This window comes from Oryzias melastigma, linkage group LG7 (assembly GCF_002922805.2).
Source record: "Oryzias melastigma strain HK-1 linkage group LG7, ASM292280v2, whole genome shotgun sequence".
Taxonomy (NCBI): Eukaryota; Metazoa; Chordata; class Actinopteri; order Beloniformes; family Adrianichthyidae; genus Oryzias; species Oryzias melastigma.
The window spans coordinates 12,498,139-12,510,171 of NC_050518.1; the positions used below are offsets into that span (position 1 = coordinate 12,498,139).

The 12,033-nt window shown below is 38.4% G+C and overlaps 3 protein-coding genes across 9 annotated transcripts in view; 2 read left to right on the forward strand and 1 right to left on the reverse strand.

Annotated features, from left to right (window-relative positions):
* Nucleotides 1-314, reverse strand: part of ssuh2rs1 (ssu-2 homolog, related sequence 1) — a 7,545-nt gene extending 7,231 nt beyond the window's left edge. The window contains exon 1 of the mRNA XM_024292321.2: nucleotides 33-314. Coding sequence (XP_024148089.1) covers nucleotides 33-55 — 23 coding nt within the window. The 5' untranslated portion in view covers nucleotides 56-314. The remainder of the gene's footprint in view (nucleotides 1-32) is intronic.
* A 166-nt stretch (nucleotides 315-480) lies between these two features.
* rpl32 (ribosomal protein L32) lies at nucleotides 481-3,208 on the forward strand. Its single transcript, XM_024292324.1, has 4 exons — nucleotides 481-593; nucleotides 1,125-1,225; nucleotides 1,308-1,489; nucleotides 3,044-3,208. Exons 2-4 carry the CDS (start codon nucleotides 1,130-1,132, stop codon nucleotides 3,171-3,173), a joined length of 408 nt encoding a protein of 135 aa, XP_024148092.1. The 5' UTR covers nucleotides 481-593; nucleotides 1,125-1,129; the 3' UTR covers nucleotides 3,174-3,208.
* Nucleotides 3,209-4,342: 1,134 nt separating this feature from the next.
* Nucleotides 4,343-12,033, forward strand: part of LOC112158779 (glutamate receptor-interacting protein 2) — a 29,522-nt gene continuing 21,831 nt past the window's right edge. For 3 of the 7 annotated variants that reach the window (XM_024292326.2, XM_036212772.1, XM_024292327.2), the window contains exons 1-2: nucleotides 4,345-4,784; nucleotides 11,512-11,586. In XM_024292326.2, the coding sequence (XP_024148094.1) occupies nucleotides 4,607-4,784; nucleotides 11,512-11,586 (253 nt within the window). In that variant the 5' untranslated portion in view covers nucleotides 4,345-4,606. Of the gene's footprint in view, nucleotides 4,785-6,940; nucleotides 7,604-11,511; nucleotides 11,587-12,033 lie in introns of those variants that run through there. The other 4 variants (XM_036212774.1, XM_024292330.2, XM_036212773.1 and 1 more) reach the window with 4 other exon arrangements.

The following is a 12,033-nucleotide window of genomic DNA, read 5'->3' on the forward strand; positions in this document are numbered from 1 at the left end:
AACTTTTTATGTTCCATTTGTGCAATTCTTACCTCGCGATAGGCTGGTATTCCATTTGGAGGCTTTTATCAAACAAACTGAAAAATCTAAGCAGTGAAAGCACACGTAGGAACTCTTGCGGAACTATCTCAGTTCTAACATGTGACAAAAAAAAATCATTGACCCTTTATTACGCCACTCCCCTGTAATATACCACGGTTGGTTCTACTTCTGACTACAGTAATAAAAAAAAAAGATTTTTTTTAAATTATTTTTTTTTTATCTATAAAAGAGTTTTTGGGGGGAACCAGTGAACTTCGTCCTCCCTTAGGAAGTGCGCATCAATTTATGAAGAAGCAAATGTGAAAGTAAATGTAGAAACAAGACATTTGTGTGTTTATTTCTTTTAAATGAACAAAATACATTGGTTAACTAAAATTATATGATCGTGCCTATTATTTTCTGTGATTTAAAATTGTGACAATATTTTTTTTCTTTAAGAAGTTCAAGAAGAATCATGCAACTGCAATACCCATAAGGCATTGCTGTAACCGCGGAAGTCCTTTTCTTTCCTTCCGCCGAAGCTGAAGTCCCTTTTGGGTTTTCATCGGCGGGTGAGTACGGATAATCTAAACCAATCCTTGTGTTTTTTTGTGTTATGGTACTGTCTTCTCGTGTTTATGCAACGACTACTAATAATTCTACGTATTAAACGTAACATTTGTCAACAATATCGCTAATAATGCACAAAAATAGGTCAATCGTGAGCGAAGTGCTAATGCTAAGGTGGCCTTTACTGTCGTACCCGCTGAACGGCTGTAAAATGCAGCAAAACCTATCATAATGTGTTTTTTGGAAACTCAGTCCGTGAAATAATTCCTTTTAGAAGTATATTAAGAAGTACTTCTCGTCAACATTTGAAATTAGATTATTTAAAGCTAGTTAGCAAGACTTGCTACACGGGCCAGTCATTCAACCACCAGGTGCCGGATAGCTAACAAATGTCCGCATGGTTATTGTAAAATACAATCGGTTTGATCTTAAATGTCAAATCATCAAATAAATGACTGATCACAGTCAATCTTAAGAAAATCAATGACTTTTAGTACAGTATTAATCTTGTTTCATTTACCTGTGTTTTCCAGTCATCATGGCTGCCCTCCGACCCCTAACGAAACCCAAGCTTGTCAAAAAAAGAACCAAAAAGTTTATACGTCACCAGTCTGACAGATACGTTAAGATCAAGGTATGGTCTATTTTCAAGCTAAATATATTCTTGTTTTTCCATTACCAGCAAACGTGTTTAAATCTTTTTTTTCTTTCTGCAGCAAAACTGGCGTAAACCCAGAGGAATTGACAACAGGGTCCGCAGAAGGTTCAAGGGCCAGATGTTGATGCCCAACATTGGTTATGGTAGCAACAAAAAGACCAAGTTCATTTTGCCAACCGGCTTCAAGAAGTTTTTGGTGCACAATGTCAAAGAGCTCGAAGTCCTGATGATGAGCAACAAGTGAGTTCAAAGTGACTGTTTGCCAGATGATATTTACATTAACATTTCACAAGATATAAACTCCTTTGTAATTGCTTTACTTATGGACACATGTTCACTTCAAATAGGATATGGTCATGTCAGAACAATTATTACATGTAGCGAAAACACTTGTTCCTAAATCACTGTTGCATCTGAAATATGGAGGCTTAAGATTTAATACGGGGTAAAATCACAAATCTTCCATAGTCATTAAGCATACATTATTAAATTAAAAAAAAAAAGAATATGTTTTTTTGAACATATGTATATAATCTGTGCAGCCTCAAACTGCACAGATTTTATATATATATATATATATATATATATATATATATATGCACACACACATTCAAAACATTTTGTCAATCCACTTTTAAAGTGCGCTCTATTGCAGTTAAAAACATCTGTTTAGTACATATTCAAATTATATTTTTTCATATGCTCAATAAATAATTTGAAGTGTCCAGACCTTTTTTTGGAAACCAATAACCACCGTATCACAATGTCTCTAATGAACATTAAAATAACAAAATAAAAGCCTACCGTGAAACGTTTTTAAGCTTCATTGCACATATTTAATAAAACATATATAAAGTACTTCAAAATGTATACACACAGACACAAATGTATTATAGTAATAAAACATTTGAGGCCTTTGTAATAAAACAAAATATTAATAACTAGTGATCCGTTACACTCCTACTATAGATGTTATTTAAGAGGCCTCGGCATTAGACTGTTGGAGGGTAAAAACTTTAAGTTTCAATTTAGGGATGATCCTATCAGGTTATCATAAGTTGAGCAAAATCACATAGTTTCAGACTTGATCAGAATAAGATGTAACCTAATCAGGGATTGGATTTAATCAGCTTTTAAGCTTTTTCTTACAGAGAAATACTCTACTAGAAGTTTACATATCATGAATGAAACAGTATTTTATTGCAGTAAAACGCCGCAGAATATGACTCTAGTTTGAACAGAACGCACACAAAGACAGTTCGTTTAAGTTGGTGAGATGTTAGAAGGTTCATGAATCGCGTATGATAAAAAATCTGAAATGAACAAACCATTTACCACAATACACATTTTATTCTGCAATTTAACTGCAGGATGAATGTTTTACCTGGAAAAGTGAAAATAATTATCTATTCAACAATTTCCCCTGTGAAAACGTTAAAAAAGAATCTCTCTGGGCTAACTTTTATAAATGGATGTAAATAAAACCCAATCAGCTCTTTTTTGTATTTTACCATGTTAAAAAAAATGTATTCTTCAAAACAAATTATACAATCTTTAAATTACTCTGCATATTTCAACAGTTTAATAGGTGAAAAGACAGGCATGTCATGTACTTGCCTTCCCAGCACTTTTTGGAATATTTGCATATTGTTCACACTTCTATGTATTCAGCTTTTATGTCATGTTGTCTGCTCTTTTGCTGAGACAGGAGGGGCATCTGCTGGAAAGATGCTGCTGACTGCTTCACTACGCATTTGTTGGTGGCTTACAGGGCTGTACTGTGTTTTTTTGCAGGACTCACTGTGCAGAAATCGCCCACAACGTCTCCTCCAAAAACAGGAAGTTGATTGTGGAAAGGGCTGCTCAGCTGGCAATTAAGATCACCAATCCAAACGCCAGGCTCAGGAGTGAAGAAAATGAATAAACTTTTGATTCAAAATAAAGTTCCTCTACAAAACCGTTTCTCTCCATGTTATTTGTCATGTAATAACATTGTTCGATTAAATGTGCAAAGCTAAATTTTAATACTGAAAGTGACAAAATTTAGTAGAGTTTGGATGCTGATCGTAACAAACACTTAACAGTTTCTAAGAAACTTTAAATACATTAAAAAACATAATTTAGTGTAAGTCAACGTATTTGCCGTTGTCTATTAACAATAGTGTGTTTCCTGCAATTGTATTCTTAATTTATTTTTTCTTTTAAAGCAATCATTCATTTAGATGGCGGGGCATGCAGAAACAAAGTTTAATTTACATTTCACAGAATGTAAAAAAAAAAAAAAATACTGGGATAACTTTAAAATGAGTAACATTTGAATTCAAAAACAGTTTTACCATTACCTTATTTACTAATTTTCCTTCTCAAATGCTAATATTTGAAGACTGATTTCCTGTTTGGACTTAATCTCTACTAAACATTCATTTGATTGCACCTAAAACAGTGAAGGCAAAGCTCATCAGTGGCTGATCTATTGGTGCTTTAATACAATTTTAGGCTCATACTGATTCAGAGATAAGGTGACGTATAATAAAAAAATTGAACTAAAAAGTAAGCTTTATTTTGGAGGTGGAAAAAAGTGAATTTGAACATTTTAGACTTTTAAAACCAGATGATCACATTTCAGGAAATAAGTTTCAACAACTACATTAAGGTGCAAGAAAAAAAAAGATAACTTCATAATTTCCAATGTCTATTTCAGCTTTTAACACCAATAAATATGTATGTTAGGACTGCCTATTGCAACTGACTCACTGTACTGTTGATGTCATGACAATCATTTCTCCATCACAATCCTAAAATGTTATCTTTCTGCTTATCTGTTGCCTTTTTTCTGGCCCGTCTTTGTTAGATCAAGATTGCCTATTTGTCTCCCATCATCTAGAATATGTAAGCTAGCAAAATGGTGAAACAGTTGAATTAGCCTTGAAGACTACATCAAATTGGACTGCCCAGGTTCTGTATTGTTCTGTTAAACTGAGCACCGGCTCCTTGCTGAGTGAGTTTCTGTTGCATTCTGGCAAGCAAGCTGTGCCCCACAGCCCTGAGCCCTCTGCCATCTGTTCTAGTCAATCGGAAATTGCCAGAGAGGCAGAAAACACAATATTTCTTTAGTCAGAAGCTTGTGGACGCTTTTGCATCCAAGGAAGTTAGCAATGGGATTATGGACGTACAGCGTTGTTGCAGAGTATTTCCTTTTTTTGTTGAAAATTAGAGGCTTTGTGGACTTCTCTGGAGGACTCGTCTGACTAGATGCAGATCGAAACAACAGCAGAGCAGCTGGAGATCACAGTGTCAGAGCTGTGAAAAACATCAGGAGGACAGAAACCTTCCTTTCTTTCTTTTCCCTGAGCAAAAATGAACATGTCAGCAAGGGTTATGTTTGGAAGGAAAGGCCTCACTCCAAAGCACCTCTCATTTGCCTTTCCTCAGACGGATTCCCTGAGGAAAGGCAGCCGGTCTGCAGGAGGAAGGAGGAGGATCTTCTCTTTTTCTCTCAGATGTCAACTGGGCATCATCAGAGGAAGAACCAAAGGTAAAACTGATTTAACTGGAGCAGACTGATATTTCTCTTGGCTCTTGTAGTTCCTCTGATATGTTTTCTTGTAGCGTGACGTGACGGCCATAGGGTGGCACTGTGGTCAATTTGATTATTTTTAAAGGATGACATTCTGGCTTTTCTGCTTATGTCATGTGAAAAATGTTGCTATTTTTGGAGAATCAGTCAGAAGGATTTTACAGCCCTGTAGTGTAGTTTGTGTCTGCAGTCATTCGTGTAAAAAATGCATTATTGGTCTTTTGGACACTTTCCAGTCCCTTCAAGCAGGTTCAAGTTAAACTTTTGAAAGGCTTCCCAGATACAGACATATCTTGTAGCTTTTATTCTTTTTTATAATATAATATCAGTAAATACACTCACTGGTCATTAAGTACATGCTGCTAGTACCGGGTTGGATCCTCTTTTGCCTTCAGAACTGCCTCAATCCTTGGTGGCATAGATTTAACAAACTACTGGAAACATCCCTCAGAGAGTTTGGTCCAGATTGACATGATAGCATCACACAGTTGCTGCAGATTTATCGTCTGCACATCACCATTCTCCACACCATTACACCACCATCACCAGCCTGAACCGTTACTACGAGCTTTCATGTTGCTGATGCCAAATTCTGACCCGACCATCCGAATGTTGCAGCAGAAATGGAGACTCATCAGAAACATGAAAGGTCTTTTGTTACTTCATAATCCATTAACTTCAACAGTCGCCCTTCCCTTTCTTGAATCTGTATGGCTGCCTCCTTAACCTTTAAAATGCCACCTCTTTCTATGTTCATTAAAAAAACTGAATTAAAATAGTCTAAACCTCCAGCAAAAATCAAAATAAAAAAGCTAAATCAATATATTGCCAGTGCAACATACCTCCTGTCTCAAATCATTTGGTATTTTTCAACCTGATCCCTGAGGTTTTTACTGGTCCAACACACTGTTCCATTTTACAATTCTTTTCATTTCACTTGGAAATTAATTAGTTTCGCTCTGAAAGACTAAACCTGTACGTACTGGAAGTGGGGTAATAGGGATAAAATTCTCAGAGGAAATTATCTAAATTTGCTGCATGCAACAGTAGATAACATGGAAAGTTTCTGTTATCATACGTTTGTACAAAGTGGTCACATAAGTGTGCATGAACTATCTTTTGATTCTGATTAAAATGTTCAAGAACTTTTGAGGAAATGATGATTAATGTGTTCAGGCAGCAGGAGGACCATCTACTTTCACTTGTTGAGGTCTCAGAGGACAGGAAAACAATATAAAAACACAAAAATACTGGAATATCCATCACTAAAATGAAGCTGTAGCAGTAAAAGAAGAGAAAGACCCAAAAAAATCCTAAAATTTTGCTTGTCCTTCCAGCTTAGCCAGGGTTCAGAAGGTAGATGAGCACAGCATCTCTGAGCATCTGTTGTAAAACTAAAGTGATATTTTAGTAATTGCAAAAGCAAAAGAACATAACGAAGATGAACAAACAAAGAATCCCTTCTACATCTGATCAAAATAGTCACTGCAGCAGTGAAAAACAGAAAAAAAACTGGAACATTAGTGACAAAAATGTCACTTACTGCAAAAATAAATCATAGGGTGTTAACGAAATATTAAAAAGGTTTTTCCTTCTATATTTCAAATTGCAATTCTGAATTGACAATGCAGTTAAAAAGCCCCTTTTAATATAACAATTACCATTTATGACTCTTCCATTTTTTTTAATAAAAGCTCAGTCTATTCTATTTTAATAAAACGTTCCTTAATTTGGTGTCATCATTCAAATTCATGTTTTAGTTGTAAGTTCAATCTGCAATATACTGATTCACCTTGAAAATACACTCTCCTTTTACAATTGCTTTAAAAAATCCCCAATGATTACTTTTAAGTTAAAAGTTAAATTGTTACATTTGAGGTCTTTGGAAAAGATAATCTTGTTTCACGAAAAAGTCGCCTGGATTCTTTCCTCCTCATGACCTTTATGTAAATGTTTCACCTTTGCATAGCACACAGACACAGCTCATGCGTTGGAATCTGGCAGATGCATTTTCCATTGTGTGCGTTTTTGTGTGTGTGTGAGAGCTTATAATTGTGTAGATACCAGCTCCATACAGGTTATGTTGGAAAAAAAAGAAAGGCGATGATACTGAGGCTGTCAGTGAGTGTGCAGGTGGTGTTAATTGTGCCCAGCGTTCAAAACGTGGAGCTGGGCTGTTTTGTCACATCTAATCTGGGTGTGTGAGTCGTGCACGTGTGGGTGGGTTTGAGGATGTGTTTGACTTGTTGAGAAATGGGTGAGGAGTGTGTATGTGTGAAGGGGGGGTGGAGTGACTATCGTGTGTGCCTGCCTCACTGAGCCCCTCTGGCAGGGAGGAGGAGAGCGGGAGCAAACAGAGAGACAGAGGAAAGGGTTAGAGCTCATGTGAGTGTAGGGACAGCCTTTCAGAACATCTCTGTGAAGCAGACCAGCGATTTGTGAGGAAAGCTTTGAAACGGGTCACAGGGAAATGCCACCTTTCCACCTTCTTTGGAGTTTCTGAAGCCTCTCAGGATAGATGTTGACGACCAAAAGGACTCATCCCTTTAGCTCAGACTTTCTAAAAACCTATATTTTCCTTCTGTAGCTCCAGACGGTCGAAGGGTTGAAGCAAAATGTTGGACTCGTAGCACAGGAGTGAAGAAACAGAGATGATGAGTTCTGGTTGTCTGAGCGCCTGAGATCTTCTTCAGGTGGAATCGCAGTTCTCTGCCCTCCACAAGTCAGCTTTCCAGCCATGCTGTGTGGTTTGAGGAGAGACACCAAAAACAGCATCGGTAAGAGCACCCCCACTTTGATCTTTGGGAGTAAGACGAGCAGCACGACTTCCCCGATCACCTATAAAAAGACGCTTATCCCTTGAATGTGTCATTCCTCTGAGGGGCACCTGTTCCCATCTCTTTATCCGGAATGAATTTGTGGAATCTGCATGCAGAGTTTGAAAGAGAAATGTTGGTGAAAAAAAACTAAAAGTAAAAATAGCTTCATGATTTCATTGAAGGCTCTGCCTCCATATTTAGCCCACATTCTGATTGGATGTGAGCAGGATGAGATAAAGTGCCCTGATTTCAATGTGGAGTTAATTAACTCCTCATGTATTTATTCAGCGAGAAAGACGTCCACGTTTGCACACTCTACAAATCCCATTATTTTGCAGGAAACTCCAGTTTCATATTTTCTCACATTTGCATGTTCATTGTTGGGGCTGCTTATAATCAGCTTCATCCTGACCCTTCCTCTCAGGGTGAGTGATTATTTTAAGCTGGAGGAGGATGGCTGGCAGACAGCTTGATGGAACTGTAGCGTTCAGTCACGTGCAGAGCATTGGGTATGCGTAACCCAAAGCTAATGTTGCCTTTTGACAGCGATGACAGCTGCTGGACTGTCAGGGCCTGCGGGAGCCTGCGTGGATGCAAGGCTTTTGCCCAGTTTAATGTGTTTGGGATGTGTCATTCACTATGTGGGTCTGTGCCTCAAAGTTACCAAACATGCTGTTTGTGCAAACGGGAGTGAAACGCACACGAGTGAAATACCATGTGTATCAAGTGTACATCACCATGACATCCGTGTCTGAAGGAGATGAGGCTTTTGCTTGAGAGGTGACTCATGCAGCTGTGTGCACGTGAAGGCTAGGTTCTTCTTTTTCATTCCTTGTATCCCAGGGCTGATGAAAGTTTTCAGGTCAGTGAAGGTATGACGAAGGAGCCGTACCTCTCATCTGTCTGCTGGCTTCATCTTCAGCGGGATAGATATGGGGAGCGTCAAAGTGGGGAAAAAGATTGGGCTCTGTGTCTCAAAAAATGTTTGCTTTCTTTGCTCCATTTTTTCAATAACAGTATAGCAAAAGTGACTTTTTCTTCAGTTTTATAGATTTTTTTCATTGAAATCACCTATGATCCTATAGTGTCCATCAATATGAGAGGAGTTCAGTGTAAGAGAGCTTATTGCTAACATTTAAGATTTGGCCAATTTAAAATATGAAAAACTGTCTTCAATGTAGTCATCAGCATGTTCAAGTCTATTCCAGTGAAGTCTGAAGTCTTTGCAGGGACCAGTTTGTGTAGGTGGACTATCAAGAGAGTCTCAGTTCATCATGTGAGTGTAGGTTGAGTTCAAATGCCACATCCAGAAATTCAGCTCAGTGACCTCGTGGGAGAGTGTCTGCCCCGAGCCTCCCTGTTTGACACTCAGCATTAAGGGGCTAGCTTGGTTGGGTTAAACCACCAAATGGTTTCTGAGCGCCCCTGTGACTGCAGCTCACCACTCCCTAAGGGCATGAGTCAAATGTGGAGAAGAAACTTGTAACTTAAAGTAAAAAAAAAAAAAAAATCATTGATGGTATATGAGAACTGGACTGACTGACAGTGATGTCACTCAAAAAAAATGACGTACCTCAGGCTCCAACCAAATGAAATAATTTCAGTACCTAATTTTTAGGATAATGGATACTGTCATGTTCGATCCAGACCACTTCAGTGACTGGTTCAATTTGGTCTGAGTCATCGTTTCTATGGCAACCACTCTTTCCAATCAGGGGTCACCGCGGGCACCAGGGTGCCCCCAAGGACCACACAAGGTCCCCGCAGGTCTCTTCCAAAAAAAGCACAACTCTCTTGTGAGCTGCGTCTAAAATTCAATTTTATTCAGTTGCTATTTTTTCTCTAAACTACACTTACATTTACATAGATTTAAATTTAAAAACGTCTTAAAAATATGTTGATAATACATGAACTTTAGATAAGTTTAGGTGACCTCTGACCTACTCCGGTTCAAAGATCATAAAATATGTAAAAAATGCTGCAGATTTGGTCATCAGTTTAAAAATGTGTAATTTGATTTGTCTTTAATATTACATAGTTGATAAACATGGTACAACATAGTGAAAATGGGACATTTTTCCCATGAAAAGTAGTGATGAAGTGATCATCGGAAAATGAAAGAATTCCTGGGATGAATTAAGTGCTGAATATTGATATCTATTTCCTAGCTTGTTGTCATTGTTGATTATTATGGTGAGAAATCCGTGTCTTTACACAGAGGAGTATCATTATTCATTATTAGAAATGTATAACTAAAGACAAACTGTGTAAATTTGTTATTTCAGAATGGTAGTCCTTCGTATGACTCAGTACCCATGAAGTAGTTCTCAGTTTCAACCCAAAATGTCAAAAAGAAATGCAGAGGGGCCTGAACCATACGTCCATGTATGACAAGTTGGTAGAGAGAATGTGTTAAGTCAGGAGGGAGCTTGTAGTACCACTCGAACTTTCAATATTAGTCCACATACTTTTATCGAGGCCTCTGATTGGACAGTTTACAAATTGAATAACTTGCACCACGGAAAAAATAAAATAATAAAAAAATGATTTAGCAAGAAAATAAACAAGGGAACAAAGCAAAAATAGTTATTTTGACTGCGAAATAGGTGTTTATTAATCAATAGAAGCTTACAGGAGTTTGGCTCCGTGGAGCCAGTGGGTTCTTCCCATTTGGAACGCAAGTCCAATTCTCATAAAATGCGCTAATCATGGACCGGTACCAGTGTCCTAACCTGGTACTGGTTCAGCATCCAGTACTGGGTCCCAAGGTTTATGCACGCATGATTTTATGGGACCAGCCACCACATCAAAAAAAAAAAAAAATTGGGGACACCCAAAACATCAAAAAGAGACACAATGGGCGCCTGAATAATGCGTTCATATATGACAAGATGGAGGTGAGTATGTGTAGCACTTTCATCTACTACCAACTCTGAAGTATTGTGTTGTTGGTGGTGGTAGTGGAGTGATAAGGGCGCATTTTGAAGGTGCTTTTGCTAAGTGTGGTGCAAGCTGCCAACTCCTCCATTCATTTGCTTATCTACCTCATCAGTGTTGTACAATCTAAAAGAAAACCAACTTTTGGATCAGTGCTTATCAAAAAGGGTCTTCATTGTACAACTTGTGCATTTTTGCATCTGTCAGAGAGGAACTTGATGAAGAAGTAAGACCCTGAGGCATCTCTTCTCAAATTTGCTGTATGATTTTTAAACACTGCTGGACAGCTAGAAAGGTAATCTGCAGTGGACGGGATTAGAGAGGCTCCAAGTCGGCATGCTAATCACTGTTACTGCAGATACGGCTGCTTTCACTCTCAGATGGCTTGACAGTGGCTCTGCTAATCTGTGGATGGTGTTAGAGATGGGTCTCGCTGTGGGTGCGAAGTTTAAAAAGAAAATCTTATTCTCTGCAGGGCAGATTGAACATTTCCCATTGCTTTCCTCAGCAGCTGCTGCACATGACATGAAAATGATGATTTTCTCTCCATGAGAGAACACTCGATTAACCGCATGCTGTTCCTCTGACAAACCCGCCATGCTTTGTGGATCAAGTTTGCAGCAAATGTGCTGTAGTTTATGCATCAAATAATGGTTTTTAAATAATTTCTGCAGAGAGAGAGGTCCTCGCATCAACACAGGATCTTTTGCGTTTGACGCATTAAGTCGGTTGAGCTCTCCGAGTGCAATCTGATTGCTCTGTTTCACTAAATGCCTTAGAGATGTGGTTTCAGGCAGCAATGCAGTGCCCAAGCTGAAGCCCAGAGTATGGGCCGCTGTCACGATCTGCAGTGGGCAGTCAGGTGTATTTAGTGTTCTGCTGGAGTGTTTCCCTACATAACCTTCTTCACTTCGCTGCTGTCTCCTCAGATGAAGGACCATACTCAAAGGGGGGCAAAGAGACAACTGACCAATCACATTCATCCCAGAGGCGCAGCCTTTCAGGTGCAATACAATCAAACCCAGCGTCACTGCATTTTAGTTTGTTAGCTGACCTATTCTCAAAACTCATAGCATATTTCACCCTGGTCCTCAACATAAGGATCAACAAATCTTTATTTGAGATTTGTGTGCATGTAAAGTCATGTGCCTCCTGTGTTTTGCTGTGTATTCTTCTGCTATAAGCGCTTAGATAAGCTGAAAAGATGCTTGTGTGGCATACCTGTCAAAGGTACTAAAGCACACTCGGCACACTTTATTCAGAGGGATTTCACACCCCTGCACTATCTTGGCAGCATGACTAAATGATTCCTTTGATGATTTAGCCACATCAAGTCTTATCAATTTTTTTGTTTTATTTTCTAATTCACTTAAAAATACATCTGCTTTTTAATGTGCAAAATAATTTCAGCTGAAAGCGTTGTAGTTTGAGCATGCACTGTGGTGCAGCTG

What these genes read in the sequence shown, in the direction of transcription:
- rpl32 (XM_024292324.1), top strand. Translation starts at nt 1,130, where the DNA reads ATGGCTGCCCTCCGACCCCTAACGAAACCCAAGCTTGTCAAAAAAAGA. An exon ending in ACAGATACGTTAAGATCAAG is followed by an intron (nt 1,226 to 1,307) that starts GTATGGTCTATT and finishes TTCTTTCTGCAG; the next exon opens with CAAAACTGGCGTAAACCCAG. An exon ending in GTCCTGATGATGAGCAACAA is followed by an intron (nt 1,490 to 3,043) that starts GTGAGTTCAAAG and finishes GTTTTTTTGCAG; the next exon opens with GACTCACTGTGCAGAAATCG.